The sequence below is a fragment of the Mercenaria mercenaria genome, chromosome 2 (assembly GCF_021730395.1).
Source record: "Mercenaria mercenaria strain notata chromosome 2, MADL_Memer_1, whole genome shotgun sequence".
Lineage (NCBI taxonomy): Eukaryota > Metazoa > Mollusca > Bivalvia > Venerida > Veneridae > Mercenaria > Mercenaria mercenaria.
Genome location: NC_069362.1, coordinates 86,533,453 through 86,556,246, shown reverse-complemented (window position 1 = coordinate 86,556,246; position 22,794 = coordinate 86,533,453). Strand labels below are relative to the sequence as shown.

The window sequence follows — 22,794 nt, the reverse complement described above, 5'->3', positions numbered from 1 at the left end:
GTCAGAAAGTATATGATATAAATAGGTTCATGCACATTAACAGTTTTATAGTATTCTGTTTAGTGGCCTCCTAGTGACTCACCTGAGAGGACTTAAGGTTTGCCTCCAGTCTGTTAGTCCGTCTGTCTCACAAAGTGGGATCCTGCAGTGAATTTAAAAGTGCAAGACATATTTACATGAAACTTGGATCTATAGAGGATAAAATAGAGAATATGCACATGCTTTTGTTTTGTTGCTTTTGTAACAAATGTTGTTGCCTTGGCCACAAATTTTCAAAAAAAATACAACAAAAAGTGGCAAAGTGGGATCCTGGAATCTCTTTAGAAGTAAAAGATGCCTTTCCATGACACTTAGTGCACCGGTAGATGGCAATACGAAGAATTATGCATGTTCTTTTATTTTGTTGTGATGGCAACAAATGTGGAGGCTATGGCAACAAGTTATTAAAAGATACGACAAAAAATGGACCCTGCCATTACATAATGAATAAGTGATTTTATAATGTATTCAAGTTGAACCAATGACAAATTTGCATTGAGCATGATTTACATAAGGTATAATAATATAGTATCTCTAGCAAGCATGGTAAAATAGTTTCTCTATTTTTCAGGTGACCTAGCACTATCTATAGTAAAGGGTCCTTTGGAGGCAATAGCTGGTGTAGTATATGGTATTGTGGGTGGAATTCTTATCTGGTATATACCAAACAGGGCTAGTGTAAGTATACAGTCATACTGTAATTTTCCACTGAGGACTTGTAGATTAAGAGATATTTTGGATATATTTATCCCTCCCGAAATATATTTAAGAAATAATTTATAGTAAGAGTGTTTTAACACAATTTATGCAGGATGGGCGGTTATACGTCGGGCTTAATAATTTCACGAGGGTGCAGCCAGAGTGAAATTATTTGTACGAAGTATTACCACCCAAGTGTATAAATAGTGTTAAAACACGGTTTTGCTATAAATTATTTCAATTCTAATATGTCCTTAATCTAAAACAGTAGATAAAATAGAGAAGCGCTCTTTCTTGGTCACAACAAGAACTTTGACGTCACCGCACGTTAACGTATTGTCATTCTAGCGTAAGTGTGTTTTAACAGAGACAAGCATATAAGAATAAAATATACAGCATCCATAATCAGATAACCGTGTTCCCATCCACAAAATTAGGTTTGAGGTTGGTGCTGGGACATGTACGATTAAAGGATAAATGTAAATTTACTTTTGGCATTTTTTTTCCAAGTTTATAGTTGCTTTTAGGAATAATGGGAAAACTATGTTAATCGTCTGGTGACTTAATCATAAATGTTGATGACAAGTATGGCTTTTACATCGTCAGCACAATCTTTAATTTGTCTCTGCTAAAACACATGTAGAACTGAATGACTTAAATTCTTAAAGTAGGTTTATGATTTAAATAGAGGATTCTACATTAGTGTCTTTTCATATTGAATTTATTAAACAAGTTGAATAAAATAATAAAATGCGAGGCTGAGTAGACTGCTGAGCATTTTATCAATTTTATTCAGCGAGTTTAATAAATCAAATGTGGAAAGTGATAAATGTAATATTCTTCTTATCACATGTTAGCCTTTCCTGTCGAAACATCGAAAATTCTACTTTCTTTTACTATATATACAAGTCAATTTGACCAACGTCTCCTACACAATAAACGACGTCAGCATCATATGGAAGGGGATAGCCGCCAATTCACACATTTTTAGCTCATCTGATTTTTTGAAAAAAAATGATGAGTTATTGTCATCACTTGAGCGGTTGTCGGCGTCGGCGTCGGCTGGTTAAGTTTTATGTTTCGGTCAGCTTTTCTCCTAAACTATCAAAGCTATTGCTTTGAAACTTGGAATACTTGTTCACCATCATAAGCTGACCCTGTATAGCAAGAAACATAACTCCATCTTACTTTTTGCAAGATTTATGGCCCCTTTTGTACTTAGAAAATATCGGATTTCTTGGTTAAGTTTTATGTTTAGGTCAACTTTTCTCCTAAACTATCAAAGCTATTGCTTTGAAACTTGGAATACCTGTTTACCATCATAAGCAAACCCTGTACATCAAGAAACATAACTCCATCTTGCTTTTTGCAAGAATTATTGCCCCTTTTGGACTTAGAAAATCAGTTTTCTTGGTTAAGTTTTATGTTTAGGTCAGCTTTTATCCTAAACTATCAAAGCTATTGCTTTAAAACTTGCAACACTTGTTCACCATCATAAGCTGACCCTGTACAGCAAGAAACATAACTCCATCCTGCTTTTTGCAAGATTTATGGCCCCTTTTGACTTAGAAAACATCAGATTTCTTGGTTAAGTTTTATGTTTAGGTGAACTTTTTCTCTTAAACTATCAAAGCTATTGCTTTGAAACTTGCAACACTTGTTCACCATCGTAAGCTGACCCTGTACAGCAAGCAACATAACTCCATCCTGCTTTTTGCAATAATTATTGCCCCTTTTGGACTTAGAAAATCATTTTCTTGGTTGAGTATTATGTTTAAGTATACTTTTCTCATAAACTATCAAAGCTATTGCTTTAAAACTTGCAACAGTTTTTCACCATCATAAGTGGACACTGTACATCAAGAAACATAACTCTATCCTGCTTTTTGCAAGAATGATGGCCCTTTTTAGACTTAGAAAATCATGGGTAGGACAATATTTCTATTATACAAAAAAAATCAGATGAGCGTCAGCACCCGCAAGGCTGTTGTAATAGTCCCTATTTGTATGTACATTAACATTATATCATTTTAATGATGATACTATAGTCAATGTTTTTAATGAAATATTAAAATGTTTCAGTTATAAATTAATTTAAATTGAGTTGATTGTTTTATAATTGCAAAATTCAATTTCATGTTACATTTTTGTTGTTTTCAAAACATTGTTTATATTTAGATACATCAACAGTACTTTAAAAACAGAGGCATAGATAGGATCTTATCTAAGTGTCTGATAAAAACGAACATCATTCGCACAATGAAATGTTGATTATCAAACATATAATCGTCCTCATAATAATGACTGCAACATAATAAGATTGTTCTCATAATAATTTTGATGTTATAAAACGAAGCCGAGAACCAGTCCTCATTATTACGACAGAGGTCGCCGTATAATAATTAACTGCTCCCTCTCCGGTGCAACGTCCATTTTCACCTCGTGAAAAACACAGCGACGCAATGTTCAAGCTTGCGAAATATGACAATTTCGACCATAACTGAAAGGGTTTAGACCCGGCTCGAACCCCTATGACCATGATATATACAGTTATCAACATGGTCTTGTAGGCATACGTCCTAGCTAAAGACTGAGACCCTGTTCGGGTACCTAGGATAGCCCTAGGGGTCACAAGGTAGTGTTCGAACTTAGAAAGTCTGCCTATTTTGACCACGTCGGAAAGAATTTCAATAAAGTTCGACGCTGTATCACCAAAACATACACCCTTTTCATACATTGATGTGTAGTTATGGATCCTGGCTATCGATTGACACCATGTTCGAGTACATTGGATAGCCCTAGGGGTCGGGCGGGTCCTATAAGAACACTATTTGGTCTTCTAACTACGTATTTGACCATGTCTAAAAGGTTATTGACCGGGTTCGAGCCCCTCTGCCAAAGAAATATATATATATTATACATAGTCGTATAGGTATGAGTCCTAGCTACCGAGAGAGACCAAGTTTGAGAACTGACGTACCCATAAGGGTCAAGGCAGGCCATTTAAGGTCACCGGGAAGTGTTCAAATTTAGAAAATATGTCAATTTTGACCATGTCTGAAAGGCTTTAAACTCGATTCGAACCCGTATGACCATGATATATACATGTATCATACATGGTCATGTAGGTCTGTAGGGTCGAATAAGGACACCATTTTGTCTTCCAGCTTCGTATTTTGACATTTTCGACCGGATTCGAGCCTTTATGCCAAAGAAATATACATATATCCTACATGGTTGTATAGGTGCAATTCCTGGCTACCGATTGAAACCCTGTTTTAGTACCTAGGATAGCCCTAGAGGTCAGGGCATGTCATATATGGCTACAAGATATGCCCCCAACATAGAAAATACGGCTTTTTACCATGTCTGGAAGGCTTTGGACTCAGTCGAATCCCCTATACCATACATGGATGTTGGTAGATATCTAAGCTTTACATTCAAACTACTTACAAGTCCATTTGATGCCACCAGGGCTCAGGACAGGTCTTAGAATGCGACTAAACTTGTTTTATGCGATAGGATGCAGGCCAAGACTAAGCTGGTCCGAACAGGAGAGCCGTCTCACTGGACTGCCTTAACTGTTTTGAAAAGTTCATATTTGGCCTGCTTCCTGTACGTCCTGGCTTGCCCTTTGCAACAAAGTATAAGTTATTAAAATCGGACATAAGGTTATGAAGATATGACTCTCCGACAAGGTCCATCCCTTTAAGTTTTTATTTGCAGTTATTAACGCAAAATAAATATATTATATAAGCATGTTTTCCTTATTTTACGGCTAATATTTTACAAGCCAAAAATGCCAAAGCTCAGCAAATGTTTCCGACGGCGTGTCCGTCGGGGAAAAATGATTTTCATATTCGTTTAAATGATAGTTCCAACCGTACTTGAAAAAAGAAATTTCAGTTTGATATCTTGTTCCCAACGCTTTTTATAACAAGATGAAATTGATGAAATTTTCGATAAAAATGCGACAAAAATTACCGTTACACGGTCCCTATATCAAGTCTACAGATTGTACAGACTGACAAAACTTACCTGAATCTATTTATTTTCAAAATAATAGATATAAACCGAACCGTGTTACTTTAGTTGTTGAAAAATATTTTTTTAGATAAATAAGGTATAATAACCGGTTTCTTTCTACGTTTGGACCTGACACCCAGGCGACCCTTAGGATCAGGCTTGAACCTTGTGCTTTACCTATGAAATAGTTACTGGAAATTATTAGGCTACAGATAACTTTTATTATGATATCTTTAGTACTTTTGCCGTAATATTTGATTGAAAATGACCATCTAAAAAAAAAATGATTTCAGGCCCGGGGCCCGAACCCCTCTAGAGACTGGTCTGACCCAACCAGGGCGTTTCCGAATATCTTTTATTGTGTAGTATTTAGTAATAGCTGGGCTAAAAATGTCAAACCCTACGAGAAAAATACAGGTTTTGACACTTTAATTTCGATTTCAAAAATTCGATATCAGAAACATATCCGACACCCGGACCCTAGGGGTGAGAGGAAAAATGTTCGAATCTGACTGTAATCTTTTGCATATTGACTCCGTAACCCCTGTCCATCATTTAAAGCCCTTTAGAGAAAAATATATGATTTTATTTGGTAGTCTAAGAGCTGAAAAATGAGATGGTGAATAGTGAAAATCTAAAAAAAGTGCATTATTCTGGGAACTTGGAAACTTTCGACTTCCTCATTTTTTGCGGCTGATTTTTTAAGTCAGGGTTAGGGGTCGGGTCAATGCCAACCGTTTGGTAGATCTACTTGGGGACCAACCAAAGTCCGTCGGAAAATCCCGACTGGGTTCACTGTCTAAGTCGAAAAAAAAACACACAAACAAGAGTTGTCATTAATGGTGACAAATGCCCCCGCAGCACCTTGACCTTTGACCTGGTAACCCCAAAGTCAGTAGGGTGGTGTACTCAATAAGTACTATCTGCATGTGAAATTTGAAGGTCCTGGGTGCAGTGGTTCGCGAGTAAAGTGCCTTCATGCAAAAAGTTAACGTTGGCCCCTGTGACCTTGACCTGGTGACCCCAAAGTCAGTAGGGGTGGTGTACTCAATAAGTACTATCAGCATGTGAAGTTTGAAGGTCCTGGGTGCAGTGGTTTGCGAGTAGTGCCTTCATGCAAAAAGTTAACATTGGCCACTGTGACCTTGACCTTTGACCTGGTGACCCCAAAGTCAGTAGGAGTGGTGTACTCAATAAGTACTATCAGCATGTGAAGTTTGAAGGTCCTGGGTGCAGTGGTTCGCGAGTAAAGTGCCTTCATGCAAAAAGTTAACGTTGGCCCGTGTCCTTGACCTTTGACCTGGTGACCCCAAAGTCAGTAGGGGTGGTGTACTCAATAAGTACTATCAGCATGTGAAGTTTGAAGGTCCTGGGTGCAGTGGTTCGCGAGTAAAGTGCCTTCATGCAAAAAGTTAACGTTGGCCCCTGTGACCTTGACCTTTGATCTGGTGACCCCAAAGTCAGTAGGGGTGGTGTACTCAATAAGTACTATCAGCATGTGAAGTTTGAAGGTCCTGGGTGCAGTGGTTCGCGAGTAAAGTGCCTTCATGCAAAAAGTTAACGTTGTGACTAACGAACGAACGAACTAACTAACGGACGGACAGTTGAAAACTAATATGCCTCCCTTCGGGGGCATAAAAAAACAACATCAACTTTGACCCGTTTGAGCTTTGACTGTTTTATTGGTTACTACTATCTACTTTGATACCGAGGTCATCATTTAAATGTTCAGAATTACCTAAGCATTATCTTTGAATGGAACAGTTGCAAGTGGACTTATTTTCTTAGTATGAAATATTATCGCCGGTCCGGGGAGCGTTTATTATTTTTTTACTGTTTTACCAGTTATTCCCCTTTACTTAAAAGGGCCCATTTTAGCGCAAAGAAACGAATTTTGCTTGACAACATACAACTGAAATGACTCAAATGTCATTCATATGATCAAATCAAAATGAAATTGAAAATAGGAATAAATAGTTTATCAATGCCATTTCAAGCATACTTAAAATGACAATGTTAGCAAAATAACTTCTTAATAATAATTAAAATAATTGCATATTAAGTACTTTAAATTAATTTTGACTCAACGGTTTTCATATTGATGGCATAGTTAGCAAATTGAATACTTACTTATTGTTAAAACATTTGCATATGAATTCTTATGACTGAATTATAAGAATCATTTTAATTTTCATGGGTTTCAACATTAAAAGTAGTGTTATAATCAAAATATCACAATTTACTTATAAATAGGGATAATGCACTTCTAAACAGAAACATGAGAAATTAATTGGCATATTGAAATATCAACAACTATAATGTGAGAAGTGGCGGATATCCCCTTCCATAGCATCAAAGCTTTATTACATTAGTGTATTATCATTTTTATTTAATGGCTTTATTACACTCCTGCGACGTCAAACATGTGATAATATATTTATACAAAATCCAGACTACCTTCTGTTGCAAGTATATTCACAGTAGTGTTGTTCCTTTCAGCGACATGTTGTGCTGTACCGTGCATTCCTCTTGTTTGGTTTGGGACTGATGGCAACATTTGGCAGTAATGCACTGCATTTGTCAGGGGCTGGTCCCCTGGGCTGTCTTACTCTAGCTTTTGTCGCTGGATTCAAGTGGAAAAAGGAAGATTGGTCAGCTGAGGGTGGGGTACGTAACTTTGTTATTAATGGTTTATTTGTTTCTTGGATGAAAATACACCTTGTTAATAAGATAACTCATTGGTCCAACCTGTTAGGTTTGATCCATGGGCAAGGTGTATGATCTCCTTAGAAACTTAATCAAAGACATTGTGTCAGATCTCATTTGTCCTTCATGTCTGATTCATGTAGAGAAGTCGGAAGTTGCTTGTGGAGAACTAGTTACAGCGTCCAGGAACATTTATTGTCGAGCCCGCTTGTGGTGAGCTCGATATAGTCGTCACTTTTGGCGGGTCGGTGTATGTGTGTGCTTGCATCCCTCCGATTTTGTCCAGACCATAACTTTGACATGCATGGACCAATCGTGTTTATATATGGCATGAATGTTTTCCTCAATGAGAAGGAGTGTCATGTCAAAACCCCATGTTCCCATCTTAAAGGTCAAGGTCACAGTTGGAGGTCAAAGGTCAAATTGAAGTTTGTCTGGACCGTAACTTTGACATGCAAGGACCAATCTTGTTTATATTTGGCATGAATGTTTACCTCAATGAAAAGGAGTGTCTTGCGCAAACCCCATGTTTCTATCTCAAAGGTCAAGGTCAGAGTTGGAGGTCAAAGCTCAAATTGAAGTTTGTCCGGAGCATTTCTTCTTCATGCATGGTGGGATTTTGATGTAACTTGGCATGAATGTTCACCATTATGAGACAGAATGTCATGCGCAAGAACCAAGTCCCTAGGTCTAAGGTCAAGGTCACACTTAGAAGCCAAAGGTGCTGGTGGGCTCAACATTCTGCCCGTGGGCATGCAGAATGTATTTCTAGTTATGTTAACTGCCCTCCATTACATACTTGAAATACTGCTGAAAAAGGGCAATAGACCAAAAACAAACAAGATAGTCACTTCCTCAAATTTTATGTGTCAGCCTGGAAATTACTAGCATTAACTGTTGTTTAAGGAGAATGTAGGGCAAAATACAATATACCACTTTTAGGCAAAATACCTCCTGCTGAATTTGACCAAGGTGGAAAAATCCCCCATCCCACCCTTTGATTATGTTGAATAAAAACTTTACTTAGAAAAAAACAACAGAAATTTGAAAATTGCAATTCTTGATATGAGAAATATAAAGTTTTAAATGGAATGAAGTGATAATTTGGATATAATTGAAAAAAATGTAAGTGGGGATTTTGTCCTTTTATCCCACTTCAGGAAACATCTTTAACAACAGAACTTTATATGCATTACCCTTTATGTTACATTAATAATAAATTAGAAAGCCCTTTAGTGTATTGTCAGACTGGCTCTCACTAGTGTTTTAAGCAATTCTATATCTTTATATATTACAGGAACCAATGAAAGAAATAGTGTCTATACTGTGGATGATATTCCAGCCATTGTTGTTTGGTCTGATTGGTGCTGAAATTGATGTTCTAAAAATAGACGTGGGAACAGTAGGTAAGGTTACTTTCTTTACTGATGTGAAAGTGTGAAAGTTAGTGTACTGCTCTGGTTCAACTGTTTTGATATTGGGGAAATAATAAAGTGGATAAAAACCAAATTGGAAACCCACTGGCAATGTACAATTTATTAATATTCCAGTGTCTTGCTACTTGCCTTCTTCAAGGAATAACTGGGGAAACAAACATCGGTATAGTGAGATTTGTGGGTCATGGTTGACCTAATGACGTATTTGGTATTTTTGTTTTCACTTCAAATTCATGAGCATTATTCCAGCGTAATGATAATTTCTTTTATAATTAAAAAAAGCTTTAGAATATTGCTACATTTTTTTTCTGCGTAGTACAAAAAGTTGTTTACCAAAAAGAAATTTACTGTAAGGCAAACAAATTTATTGTGAGATCAATATTATTCGTGTGGAACTACTTTCTGTGGATATCAAGATTTAGTTGATTCATGAATCATACACATTTGAATTACCTTATAAAATTCCTGTGGATATGATCTTGTTTAATCCACAATCTTATACTCTCACAATATCACCATTCTAGCTGAAACCATGATATTTTATGCTGAAGAAATTACGCCAGTATCATGTCATTGTATGATGTCATTTTTCAGGTTTAGGTCTTGCCACTCTGGGTATTGGACTTGTCATCCGATTGATTGTGTCATTTTTCGCAGTGTTTGGAACTGATCTCAACATTCGAGAAAGACTTTTCATTCCTTTAGCGTGGTTCCCCAAAGCCACTGTACAGGTAGTGTATATAGTTTTCTAGAGTAGGCAACCATACGAGGTCTTATACTTGCTGTATAATACTTGCTGGTAATTCAATAAACATATAAGTAATCATTTTACTTTTTAATTATTACTGTCCTTTATTTTGCTACAATATGTATTATTTTGTTAAAGAATGAAATAATAGTATCATTTGACATTAAATTTTCACGTGCCTGAATAATTTACTGTGGTATATCTAACAAAAGACCACATGAAGGCCTTGAATATGTATATACTAACATGCCTGTATGAATAATAGGATCAAAATTATGCTGAATAGAATTCATCCTAGAATTAATGAACTGGACATCATGTTGCAATTTAATATCATATTTGACACCATTTTGATCTCTCACCAGTCTGCACATCCGTTGTTAATTGCAGGATATACAACACTTGATTTCCTTCAATGTTTAAGTGAGAGAAAAAAATGCAGCTATGTTTTGATACTGAGATATAATTTGAATAAGCTAAATGTTTTACTACAACAATCTAGTATTTTTCAATTCCAAATCTTTAATAATGATAAGATTAAAGATATGAGAAATGAAGACATAAAGCTGCCTTGGAGAATGCAAGTTTGAACCGCAAAAACATTTGACAAAAAAAGTATAATGATAAGTGAATATGAAAAAAAGTGTATGGAATGTTGAAAATTGACTTTATATAACTTGATGTTTAGGCTGCTATAGGAGCAGTAGCACTGGACACGGCACGTAAGATGGACAGTGAGGAGGGTGAAGAATTCGGCAAACAGATTCTCACGTTAGCGGTACTAAGTATAATCATCACAGCTCCAATTGGTGCTGCAGCCATAGCCATAGCGGGACCATTACTGTTACAGCAGTCAGACAGGGCCACCGAGACAGTTTACACAGTAGATGATGATCAAGTTGAAGAACAAGGGTAAATATATTTATATGTCTTGTTTAAATCTCAAAGTTATTTTATATAATGTCTTACTTTTTCAAAATATTTTCATTTGATATCTGAATCATAGGTAAGAAACTTAATTAATGTGTGTGTAATACCTTAGATTGGTATGTATAGTATTTATTGTGTTCACAAACATCATGCCTGAAATATTATTCATACAACACTGGTTGTAATACTTTTCCTAATGATTCCGTAATTCCAGTATGGGTCTTTTATCTCTTGTGTGTTGTTTTGTTTTGAAATAATCACCAGTATTTTCTAGTTTTTCATTATTTTTGTGCAATTTTAACAGGAGTATTTCAGTAATTACCAGTTGAAACAAGGTACATATCCAGCATCTATTATCACTCTCTTGTTTGATTACATTTCTGTGCGTTAACATTATTTAGCCCTCACTGTAAAACTAATCAGTCTTTCTTTCAAAAACTTAACAGCCAGATACTGGAGGTATACACCAAGTTTATATTGTCTTTTATGAATTAAAACACTATGTTTATTGCTTACTTACATTAGTTTTGAGTATGTAGCTTTAATTATGTTTACATGCTTTTTAGCTCACTCAGCAAAGAGCCCAAATCAAGTTATATGTGTTAGGTTTTAGTTTATACTAATTTGTTTTAGCTCGATTGTGATGAAAGCTTTAAGCTTATTGTAACCATTCTCGGGTCCGCTTCCTGGAAAAACTAGTACTGGTGTCATATAAGAAGTCATGATCATGACCCCAGTGGGGCTCAAACCCACAACCCCTGGATTGAGCGGCTGACACCTTATTCACTAGACCACCGCTCCCCTTTAAAGTTATATGTGTTAGTGTGTCCATTAATGTTTTCAGTCCATTGCCAGCATAATTCATCTTCAGTGAAAATATTTGCCTGAGCTTCACATACTCGGCCAGCTTCAGCATTCTCTGCTAGCTTCACCATACTCCATTCGAAGTTTATAAAAATGGAGGTCAGTCTTTGAATGCAACCATGCTGCTGGTTAACTTTGAAGATTAAGATTATAGAGTATCTGGTCAAGCTCAGAGTGCTGCTAATCAGATACTGATGGTTTGAGACTGGTCAAGCTCAGAGCACCACCAAACAGATACTAATGGTTTGAGACTGGTCAAGCTTAGAGTTCACTTTTAAGATATTGATGGTTTGAAACTGGTCAAGCTCAGAGCTCCACCAAACAGATACCAATGGTTTGAGACTGGTCAAGCTTAGAGTTCGCTTTTAAGATATTGATGGTTTGAGACTGGTCAAGCTCACAACAGCAGTCTTTAAGTGCCATGTGGTGGCTGTAAAATGTCTCACTATATTGTGATTCAGTGTTGTTATACTTTTTAGTTTTTTCGGGTCATGGAGTCCATTCTGTTTTACTATAGTAGAATTCCGCTTGACCCAGTGATGGGCACATTTCAATACCTTTTATGAAGTGACTTGGAGTCTGCTATTATTTTGCTTGGCTGTGTTCTTTGCTTTCAAAAGTGGGCAACGAAGAGCCTGCTTGGCTGTCTCATTAAAATTTGGATATACTGACTCTGAAAAAGTTGTTGGCTATATAATTTAATAAAGATTAGAATTGATGTATTGCTTACCTAACACAACATATGATACAGTTTATTGCAAATTACTATGTAAGTTCACACAGTATTATTGCGCTTTTATCTTTTAGCAACATGTATATAAACAACCAGTAGCATTCTAGTGTAAAACAAAATATTATCAAAATTCAGTCAATAACTAGCCAGATGGCATAGGGAATGAGTGGAAGGAATAGTGTAATCATTTTGTAGTGACCCTTGTGATGGTTCGAATCTTGCATTTATCAGAACAAATCTCTTTATATTTTTGCATACATATATTTTTATTTGTTGGGGATTAATTTCCATGAGGTTGCTTCATTCCTAAGCTGATGCAGTAGTTTAAACTACCAGGACTTTGCACAGACCCTGAGCCAAGTTTAGGGAATATGTGCAGTTTTTTACTGATAACAGATTTTTAGGGCATCTGAACTTTGTTTAGTGTGGGCTTTTAATGAACTGCTGAATGGATGTTCACCAAACTTGGTCAAAATCAAGATTTGATAGTTACAAAGGGTTGAGCAAAATGCTCTTCTTGTCTAGTATAGGGTTTCAAGTGATTGAAACAAAGAAGTAGAAGGAAAAAGTCTAAGGACAACATGAAATATTTACATTTTCCCTATTCTTTTCCATTGAAAATTATGATGTTCATTTTGCATGAACAGCAAAAGGAAAGGCGCCATAGTTACGACAATGCTGCTTAGTAATAATGGGTTGCTGTTATGATGATGTCTGCTTATAGTCAAGGAGAATGCTTCTTAGATGACGTCGCAGTTGTTCCGTCTTTTGAACAGAATGGCCGGAAAGCTGATTTTGATGTTAAATGCAAGGAAATGTGTCCAGTTTATGATATAACTTTGTTTGCAAATGGAAAGTACATGTAATGTAGCATGGTACATGGATTTGCTGATCCTATTCTGTCGTTCATTTCGCATGAACACACACAAAAAAATTAGTTTCTTAATTACTTGAGTCAGCTCTAATGCTGGAGCCATCAATGCTTGAGTTTCGTTGTAAAGTATTTAGCCTGGCAGCAACTGTTTTGAAGTTTTGGTTAGTTTTGCTTAGATAGGTATTGGTTTAAGATTTACCAGAATACTAAATTGTATATTTTCATAAGTTGTGCAGGAAGGTAGATTGTTGTAACTAATGACTGTTTACATTTCAGTAAACTTCTACAAGAAAAGAATGAGAAGGAAGATGTCTGAGGACAAACAGGAAAGGTCAGTTAACTTTCAGAAATTAATACATCTACCTTAATATTACTATGTAACTATTTCTGGCGCACCTGAGCATGAAGTGCTCATGGTGATCTTTTAGCATAGTTGGATGTCTGTCTGTCCTTTTCCACAATTTTATTTAAGAACATCTCCTCCTAAACCACTATGCCAATTTCAGTTTAACTTCACAGGAATGTTCCTCTTTCAGATTCCTTCAAATCCAGAGAATTCTGGTTGCCATGGCAACCAAAAGGAAACACTTTAAAAATCTTCTCCTCAGAGACTGCTGGCCAAATGTCAATTTAATTTCACAGAAAAAAATGTTCCTTTTGTGATCCTCTACCAAACTTCTTCAAATCATTCTGTTTCGCTAAAAATATGACCACCAGAGGGCAGGACTATTTTTCCTTATATGGCTATACAGATACTTTGAAAATCTGATTTTCTGAAACTGCTGGCCAGAATTGAAAAGTGATCCTTGGATGATCCTTTGCCAAATGCCTTCAGTCATTCCATTTTGTTAAAAAAACATGGTCTCCAGTGGACGGGGATAATTTTCTTTATATGACTATATGGAAAACTTTGAAAATATTCTGTTTTGAAACTACGAGCCCAATTTCAAAACAATTTTACATCAATGTTCCTTGGGTGATCCTCTACCAAATTCCTTCAAGCGATTTTGATTTTGTTTGAAACATAATTTCCTGGGGTAGGGCTGGTTTGCTTTACGTGACTTAATAGAAAACTTTGAAAATCTTCCCTGAATCTACTGTCTTGATTTGAATATAGTTTCATAGAAATGTTCTTGTTCCAAACTTATTCAAGTCCAGCTGTGAATGTCAAGTGAGCAATCAAGGGCCATCATAGTCCTCTTGTTATTGCATAGAGGGGTTTGTATTTTATACATGTTGACCTAGCTCACCTGTTTCCAAAGTTGTACATTGACATATTCATACAACTATGCATATGAAATGTTTTCTTGTTTATACCAAGACAAATTTCTCTTCTAGTTACATTCTACATCCTTCCTTTGTCATTTATTGTTCTGCATGAATTAATAGCTTAATATACTGTAACACTGGGTACTGCTGCAATATACTCTTAGAGCTCTGATAAGCAAAGAAAAGTAAATTTGAAAAAAAGTTTTTAAGCTAGTCCTGCAATGTTGTTTGAGTTGCACGTGATATGTGCAGAGATCTGTGAGATCTATACTATTAGAATCTATGTCAGTGAGAAAGTTTGTTAAGAAATGATATATTTATCCAGTCTTGTATTCTTGTGGCAAATCCAACATTGCTAACACACAAACTTCAAATCGGTAGGAAAAATGTTCTTCTGATTGTTTGTGCAACTTTGATATGAAATTAAACTGTAACAGATGTGAGTGACAAGAATATTGTAGTTTTGTTTCAGAGGATATCATTGGTCTTCCTAATATTTTTTTTACAAAGAGATGAGCTGGAGTTATCTTTCTTGTGTTAGATATAATTTTGTTCTCCTCAGACTTTTTCAGCATTTTTGTAGAGTATTTATGTAGACAATTTAGATTATTATTCCCGCAAGCCCAGGATGCTCCCAGTTAGCAAAGACATATTTAATCTTCTGACTGACTGCACTTCTATTTATATGTCCATAACCACACCAATTGGCTGATACATTTAGAAATTACATGCTATCTTAACAAGCAGCTTTAATATATATTATACTGTGCAGATTTTATTGGCCAAATTATCTGCATTCAGCATGTTAAAGTATGCGAAAGGACTTAATGATTTCTCAAATATATTCTCAACCAACAAATTGCACTAGCTGCTCAGAACTGTATGTTCCAACTGGTTGTCATGGAAATAATGTCATTACGTATTAAAGTGGAAACTAATTAGTTCCATCTTTAAAGTACATCTGCAAGTCAGCATTTAAATGAATTACTCTAATTACATCTTTATTGTGAAAGTTCTCTGAAAGTCCATGAGCAACTAGAGACAGTGAACGTGAGGCAGTAATCATTTTGCCAATAGTTTCTCAAGTAATATGTATTTGAATGTAGTTCTGACATTCTGTCTAACTGTTTTTGGTTATTTACTGGAGTCACATCTGTGTATTTTGCCTTAATTAAATTCCTTACCTGTTATTTCTTAGCATATTCACAAACAGTATTTAAAAACACTGTTTGTTCAAAGTTGCAGGAAAGTTTTTTAGATTTCACCCAGTAATAGCAGAGTTATGGCCCTTTAATTGCTGGAACTACTTTTAAGCTTGTGTTGCTTAATTTACATTGTTGCATGCTGTAACAGTAAGCTTAACCGTTACCCTGCTAAATTTCTAAAATGAATTGGTCCATCTTTGAATTTGGACAGTACCATTAACTGTTGAATGGGGTACTTGCTAAAAAGATACTGACAGAATGGCGAACATTGCAGATCATGATCAGACTGCTCTGGTCGCAAAAGTATAATCAATCATGTCGAGCATGATAAGGGTTAACATACTTTAACTTGTTGAATGCAGGTAATTTAGCCAATTTAATCTGCATATAGTATATGTCATATCCATAACATATGAAGTTTTGGATTGTCTTCTTTCCTGTTTGTTATTTTGTGCTAAAATTTAAGTTATAATGTAGTATATTTTTTTAGCTCACCTGTCACAAAGTGACAAGGTGAGCTTTTGTGATCGCGCGGTGTCCGTCGTCCGTCGTCCGTGCGTGCGTGCGTGCGTGCGTGCGTGCGTGCGTGCGTGCGTGCGTGCGTGCGTCAGTCCGTAAACTTTTGCTTGTGACCACTCTAGAGGTCACATTTTTCATGGGATCTTTATGAAAGTTGGTCAGAATGTTCACCTTGATGATATCTAGGTCAAGTTTGAAACTGGGTCACGTGCCGTCAAAAACTAGGTCAGTAGGTCTAAAAATAGAAAAACCTTGTGACCTCTCTAGAGGCCATATATTTCACAAGATCTTCATGAAAATTGGTCAGAACGTTCACCTTGATGATATCTAGGTCAAGTTCGAAACTGGGTCACGTGCCCTCAAAAACTAGGTCAGTAGGTCAAATAATAGAAAAACCTTGTGACCTCTCTAAAGGCCATATTTTTCATGGGATCTGTATGAAGGTTGGTCTGAATGTTCATCTTGATGATATCTAGGTCAAGTTCGAAAGTGGGTCACGTGCCGTCAAAAACTAGGTCAGTAGGTCAAATAATAGAAAAACCTTGTGACCTCTCTAAAGGCCATATTTTTCATGGGATCTATATGAAAGTTGGTCTGAATGTTCATCTTGATGATATCTAGGTCAAGTTCGAAACAGGGTCACGTGCGGTCAAAAACTAGGTCAGTAGGTCTAAAAATAGAAAAACCTTGTGACCTCTCTAGAGGCCATACTTATGAATGGATCTCCATAAAAAGTTGGTCAGAATGTTCATCTTGATGATATCTAAGTCAAGTTCGAAAGTGGGTCACGTGCCATCAAAAAGTAGGTCAGTAGGTCAAATAATGAAAAAACGTTGTGACCTCTCTAGAGGCCATATTTTTCATGGGATCTGTATGAAAGTTGGTCTGAATGTTTATCTTGATGATATATAGGTCAAGTTTGAAACTGGGTCAACTGCGATCAAAAACTAGGTCAGTAGGTCTTGAAATAGAAAAACCTTGTGACCTCTCTAGAGGCCATACCCTTGAATGGATCTTCATGAAAATTGGTCAGAATGTTCACCTTGATGATATCTAGGTCAAGTTTGAAACTGGGTCACGTGCCATAAAAAACTAGGTCAGTAGGTCAAATAATAAAAAAAACCTTGTGACCTCTCTAGAGGCCATACTTTTCATGGGATCTGTATGAAAGTTGGTCTGAATTTTCATCTTGATGATATCTAGGTCATGTTTGAAACTGGGTCAACTGCGGTAAAAAACTAGGTCAGTAGGTCTAAAATTAGAAAAATCTTTTGACCTCTCTAGAGGCCATATTTTTCAATGGATCTTCATGAAAATTGATCTGAATGTTCACCTTGATGATATCTAGGTCAGTTTCGAAACTGGGTCACGTACGGTCAAAAACTAGGCCAGTAGGTATAAAAATAGAAAAACCTTGTGACCTCTCTAGAGGCCATATTTTTCATGAGATCTTCATGAAAATTAGTGAGAATGTTCACCTTGATATCTAGGTAAAGTTCAAAACAGGGTCACGTACCTTTGAAAACTAGGTCAATAGGTCAAATAATAGAAAAACCTTGTGACCTCTCTAGAGACCATATTTTTCAATGGATCTTCATGAAAATTGGTCAGAATTTTTATCTTGATAATATCTAGGTCAGGTTCAAAACTGGGTCACATGAGCTCAAAAACTAGGTCACTATGTCAAATAATAGAAAAAACGACGTCATACTCAAAACTGGGTCATGTGGGAAGAGGTGAGCGATTCAGGACCATCATGGTCCTCTTGTTTCTATTTCAGACTGAGCAATGAAGAGTTTCTAGTCAAGTTAAGGTGAAGGCAGCATCTACAAAAATCATATTTACAAAGGAGCATCTCTGTTATGGACTTTTTTCAGCTGACATAAACAAGAGGACTGTGATCTCATTTTATTCAGTTGGCTGGTTATGTCCCCAGACTTTCCAGTTTTTATATTCAAGTAAAGAAGATATATTTTTATTGGATGATAATTACTGTATCAGTTTAAATTCTAGGTTACTAGAATACAGGATTTTTTTTATTGGCAGTAATCTGGGCATTTTTTGTATTTATATATTTATAAAATTATTACAAATAATATGATTGTTATGAAAAGAGATGTATTTCTTTGCATGCACAAAAAGCTATTCATTGTGTTGAAACAGTGTGACTTGACTTTATGATATCATATATTTGTGAAACAGTCTCCACCATTAAGCACAATTAATACTTGGCCAAAACTTCTTATTTTTACATTGTTGCCATTTTACATACAGTGTTCCAGTAAGGTATGTAAAGAAATAAAAAAAAGATTCACAAATATGCAGAATAGATCTCAGTCATATCTCACTTACAAAATGTCAGATTTGATAGATATTATTTGAAATTATATTTACGTAATCTGACATGTAGCAGATGATGCAGAATCCCCTACTATAGAGGCATGCAGCTGTCTGTACATACAGTACCTTATACTGTACCATATAAATGTCCCCTACCCAAACCAATTTGAAAAAAAAAAAATTTACTTTCCTTCCGACTTTTTATGCCCCCGAAGGGAGGCATATAGTTTTTGAACCGTTTGTCCGTCTGTTGGTCTGTCAGTCTGTCCGCAATTTTCGTGTCCGGTCCATATCTTTGTCATCGATGGATGGATTTTCAAATAACTTGGCATGAATGTGTACCACAGTAAGACGACGTGTCGCGCGCAAGACCCAGGTCCGTAGCTCAAAGGTCAAGGTCACACTGAGACATTTAAGGATAGTGCATTGATGGGTGTGTCCGGTCCATATCTTTGTCATCGATGGATGGATTTTCAAATAACTTGGCATGAATATGTACCACAGTAAGACGACGTGTCACGCGCAAGACCAAGGTCCGTAGCTCAAAGGTTAAGGTCACACTTAGACATTAAAGGATAGTGCATTGATGGGCGTGTCCGGTCCATATCTTTGTCATCAATGGATGGATTTTCAAATCACATGGCATGAATGTGTACCACAGTAAGATGACGTGTCGCGCGCAAGACCCAGGTCCATAGCTCAAAGGTCAAGGTCACATTTAGACATTAACGGATAGTGCATTGATGGGCGTGTCTGGTCCATATCTTTGTCATCGATGGATGGATTTTCAAATAACTTGGCATGAATGTGTACCACAGTAAGACAATGTGTCACGCGCAAGACCAAGGTCCGTAGCTCAAAGGTCAAGGTCACACTTAGACATTTAAATAGTGCATTGATGGGCGTGCCCGGTCCATATCTCTGTCATCCATGGATGGATTTTCAAATAACTTGGCATGAATGTGTACCACAGTAAGACGACGTGTCGCACGCAAGACCCAGGTCCGTAGCTCAAAGGTCAAGGTCACACTTAGACGTTAAAGGTCATTTTTCATGATAGTGCATTGATTGGTGTGTCCGGGTCATATCTTTGTCATTCATGCATGGATTTTAAAATAACTACGCATGAATGTGTGACACAATAAGACGGAGTGTCGCGCGCAAGACCCAGTTCCGTAGGTCAAAGGTCCTAAACTCTAACATCGGCCATAACTATATATTCATTCAAAGTGCCATCGGGGGCATGTGTCATCCTATGGAGACAGCTCTTGTTTATTTCAAAGATAAATCAATAACAATCACACTGTAAACCTTAATAAACTTTATCACATGTTTGACGTTGCGGGAGTGTAATAAAGCCATTAAATAAAAATGATAATACACTAGTGTAATAAAGCTTTGGCGTCGACATCATTTATAGCGTTGGAGACATTGGTCAAATTGACTTGTTCAATAGTAAAAGAAAGTAGAATGTATGAGTTTTCGACAGGAAAAGCTAACATGTGATAAACAGAATATTACATTTGTGACTTTCCACATTGAATTTATTAAACTCGTTGAATAAAATTGATAAAATGCTCGGCAGAGCCTCGCATTTTATTATTTTATTCGACTCGTTTAATAAATTCAATATGAAAAGACACTCATGTAATATCCTCTATAAAAATAACAACTCCCTCTGTTCTGGGGCATTTAAATTAGGGTATACAGCATTTTTTCAATTTGATTGTGACAACTCTATATTTTAACTGGAATGCAACAAGATTTCAGTCATTTTTTATCCCCCCGCCAAAGGCGAAGGGGATATTAGAAATGCTCTCCGTCCGTGCGTGCGTGCGTGCGTCCGTCCGCAACGATCTTTGTCCGGAGCATAACTCTAAAAGTACTGGAGGGATTTTCTTCAAACTTTATACACTGATAGAACACATTGGGAGGAAGTGCAGTGTGCAAGAACAATAACTCTACCTTGCCTATTTTTTGAGTTATTCCCCTTTATCATATTTTCTTTAAAAAAATTGTCCGGAGCATAACTCCAAAAGTACTGGAGGGATTTTCTTCAAACTTCATACACTGATAAAACACATTGGGAGGAAGTGCAGTGTGCAAGAACAATAACTCTACCTTGCCTATTTTTTGAGTTATTCCCCTTTATCCTATTTTCTTAAAACATTTTGTCCGGAGCATAACTCCAAAAGTACTGGAGGGATTTTCTTCAAACTTCATACACTGATAGAACACATTGGGAGGAAGTGCAGTGTGCAAGAACAATAACTCTGCCTGGCCTATTTTTGAGTTATTCCCCTTTATCATATTTTCTTAAAACATTGTGTCCGGAGCATAACCCTAAAAGTACTGGAGGGATTTTCTTCAAACTTCATACACTGATAGAACACATTGGGAGGATGTGCAGTGTGCAAGAACAATAACTCTAACTTGCCTATTTTTTGAGTTATTCCCCTTTATCATATTTTCTTAAAACAATTTGTCCGGAGCATGTCTTCTTCATGCATGGAGGGATTTTGATATACATGTATCTTGGCACAAATGTTTACCACCACGAGATGGAGTGTCATGCGCAAGAACCAGGTCCCTAGGTCTAAGGTCAAGGTCACACTTAGAGGTCAAAGGATACAAGAATGAAAACCTTGTCCAGAGCATTTCTTCTTCATGCATAGAGGGATTTTGATATAACTTGGCACAGATGTTCACCACCAAGAGACGGAGTGTCATGCGCAAGATCCAGGTCACTAGGTCTTAGGTCAAGGTCACAGTTAGAGGCCAAAGGTCAGATACAAGAATGACTTTGTCCGAAGCATTTCTTCTTCATGCATGGAGGGATTTTGATGTTACTTGGCACAATTAATTATACACCATCATGAGACAAATTGTCATGCGCAGTTCCCTTCTTTAGAATTACTTCCCTTTGTTGTACTATAAATAGCTTTTATTGTAACTTTTTCATTACTAGTCGTAGGGAAAAATCGAGACCACTTTTCTGTAGTACAACATGCATGCTATATCCACATTTGAGGTGTATTTTGACCAATTTCTACCTGATAAAGATTTTTGTGTGGACTTGCATATTTTTTTTTTTTTTTTTTTTAAGATTAACTTTAAAACCCCTGTTACGGACCACAACTAAACGGTTCTTCAAAGCTTTCCCCAAAATTAATACTTGCCAGGAACTTTAGCCTTCAATTATAATATGCCCGGCGGGAGGATTAGCCATGTTTAACATGGCTCTTGTTCTTCAAAATTTAGAATAACTAGCATTTTTTACTGATTGTTAATAGAAAGATTTAGCAATATATGTAGGTTTTTATAGACTGTTTAACAACGGATAAAAATTCAGATGAGCAGGAAATTAAAATTAGGTGTTAATTAGCCGGAGTGGTTAAATATCCAAGAATTTTAACAATGAACTGTGGTAAATCAAGACAATAAACCTTAAAAAGTCATTGTTTATTTTCATTCTGACATGCACATTGTGAAATGAATATAGAAATTGTGCTTCCTTCGTATTCAGGTAGTAATGAATTATGCTTCCTTCATGTGGCTATTTGAATTTGTCATAATTTATGTCATACTGTTCTCTCTCTGGTCCATGCATCAAACTTTGTTTATTGCATCAAACTTTGTTTATTGCAGGATATACGTTTGACTTCCTTCTTTGTTTAAAATCGACCCATGTTAGAATGTAAAATAGAAGGAATTCAACAGCTTTATGCACTATTTATAGATTATCATATCAACATACCTCCTGTGATATCATTACATTTTGTCCACATGAAATTTAATTATATGAAAAGTTTTCAGATCATCTAGAATGCGTATTGGTTAACAACTGTGTTTCCTTGTAGTGATTGTTGTTTAAAAGACATATGTTAACCTATGTTTAACTATTCATTTTATAAAACTGAGTTCTTTTGTAAATAGATTTTGATTTTAATTTGATATGTCAATAAAACATACCAAACTAATTGAGTTTTTGAATTGTAATTTTTTGCATTTGGTCCAAGCTGTTATCAAAGGGTAACCTTTAAGGTCATTAATTTTACATATGCAAGTTTCCTTATAATGTTGACGAAAATGTGAAATACAAGGGGATTCTCTGCCATAAAGAAACAAGGAGAAAATGTGACAATGGAAGATAAATTATCAGTTGCATAGTAATCCTTTGCCAAACTGCACGTTTAAGGAGAGAAATACGCAGTTGAAAGTTGCTAGTATATTCTCGCATTGGGTACCATGGTTGTAATAGTATATGCAGGTAGGGTATAACATGTACAATCATGGTGTTTTCTCTGTTCTGGTGCCATTGGCCAGAACAAAGCTATAACCATATAATTTATTTGCTTTCTAGTACATAGAAATTGTGTTTCCTGGTCATTTATGATGAGCCATTG

The 22,794-nt window shown here is 36.2% G+C and overlaps 1 protein-coding gene across 5 annotated transcripts in view; it reads left to right on the top strand.

Annotated features, from left to right (window-relative positions):
- The window catches only part of LOC123564495 (sodium/hydrogen exchanger 9B2-like), a 50,667-nt gene extending 28,305 nt beyond the window's left edge, over positions 1 to 22,362 (top strand). For 4 of the 5 annotated variants that reach the window (XM_045358129.2, XM_045358127.2, XM_045358130.2 and 1 more), the window contains exons 6-12: positions 611 to 717; positions 7,264 to 7,431; positions 8,768 to 8,876; positions 9,501 to 9,637; positions 10,343 to 10,566; positions 13,332 to 13,386; positions 17,829 to 22,362. In XM_045358129.2, coding sequence (XP_045214064.2) covers positions 611 to 717; positions 7,264 to 7,431; positions 8,768 to 8,876; positions 9,501 to 9,637; positions 10,343 to 10,566; positions 13,332 to 13,371 — 785 coding nt within the window. In that variant the 3' untranslated portion in view covers positions 13,372 to 13,386; positions 17,829 to 22,362. Of the gene's footprint in view, positions 1 to 610; positions 718 to 7,263; positions 7,432 to 8,767; positions 8,877 to 9,500; positions 9,638 to 10,342; positions 10,567 to 10,888; positions 10,920 to 13,331; positions 13,387 to 17,828 lie in introns of all 5 variants that reach the window. The other variant, XR_006688993.2, reaches the window with a different exon arrangement.
- The last annotated feature ends 432 nt before the right edge of the window (positions 22,363 to 22,794 follow it).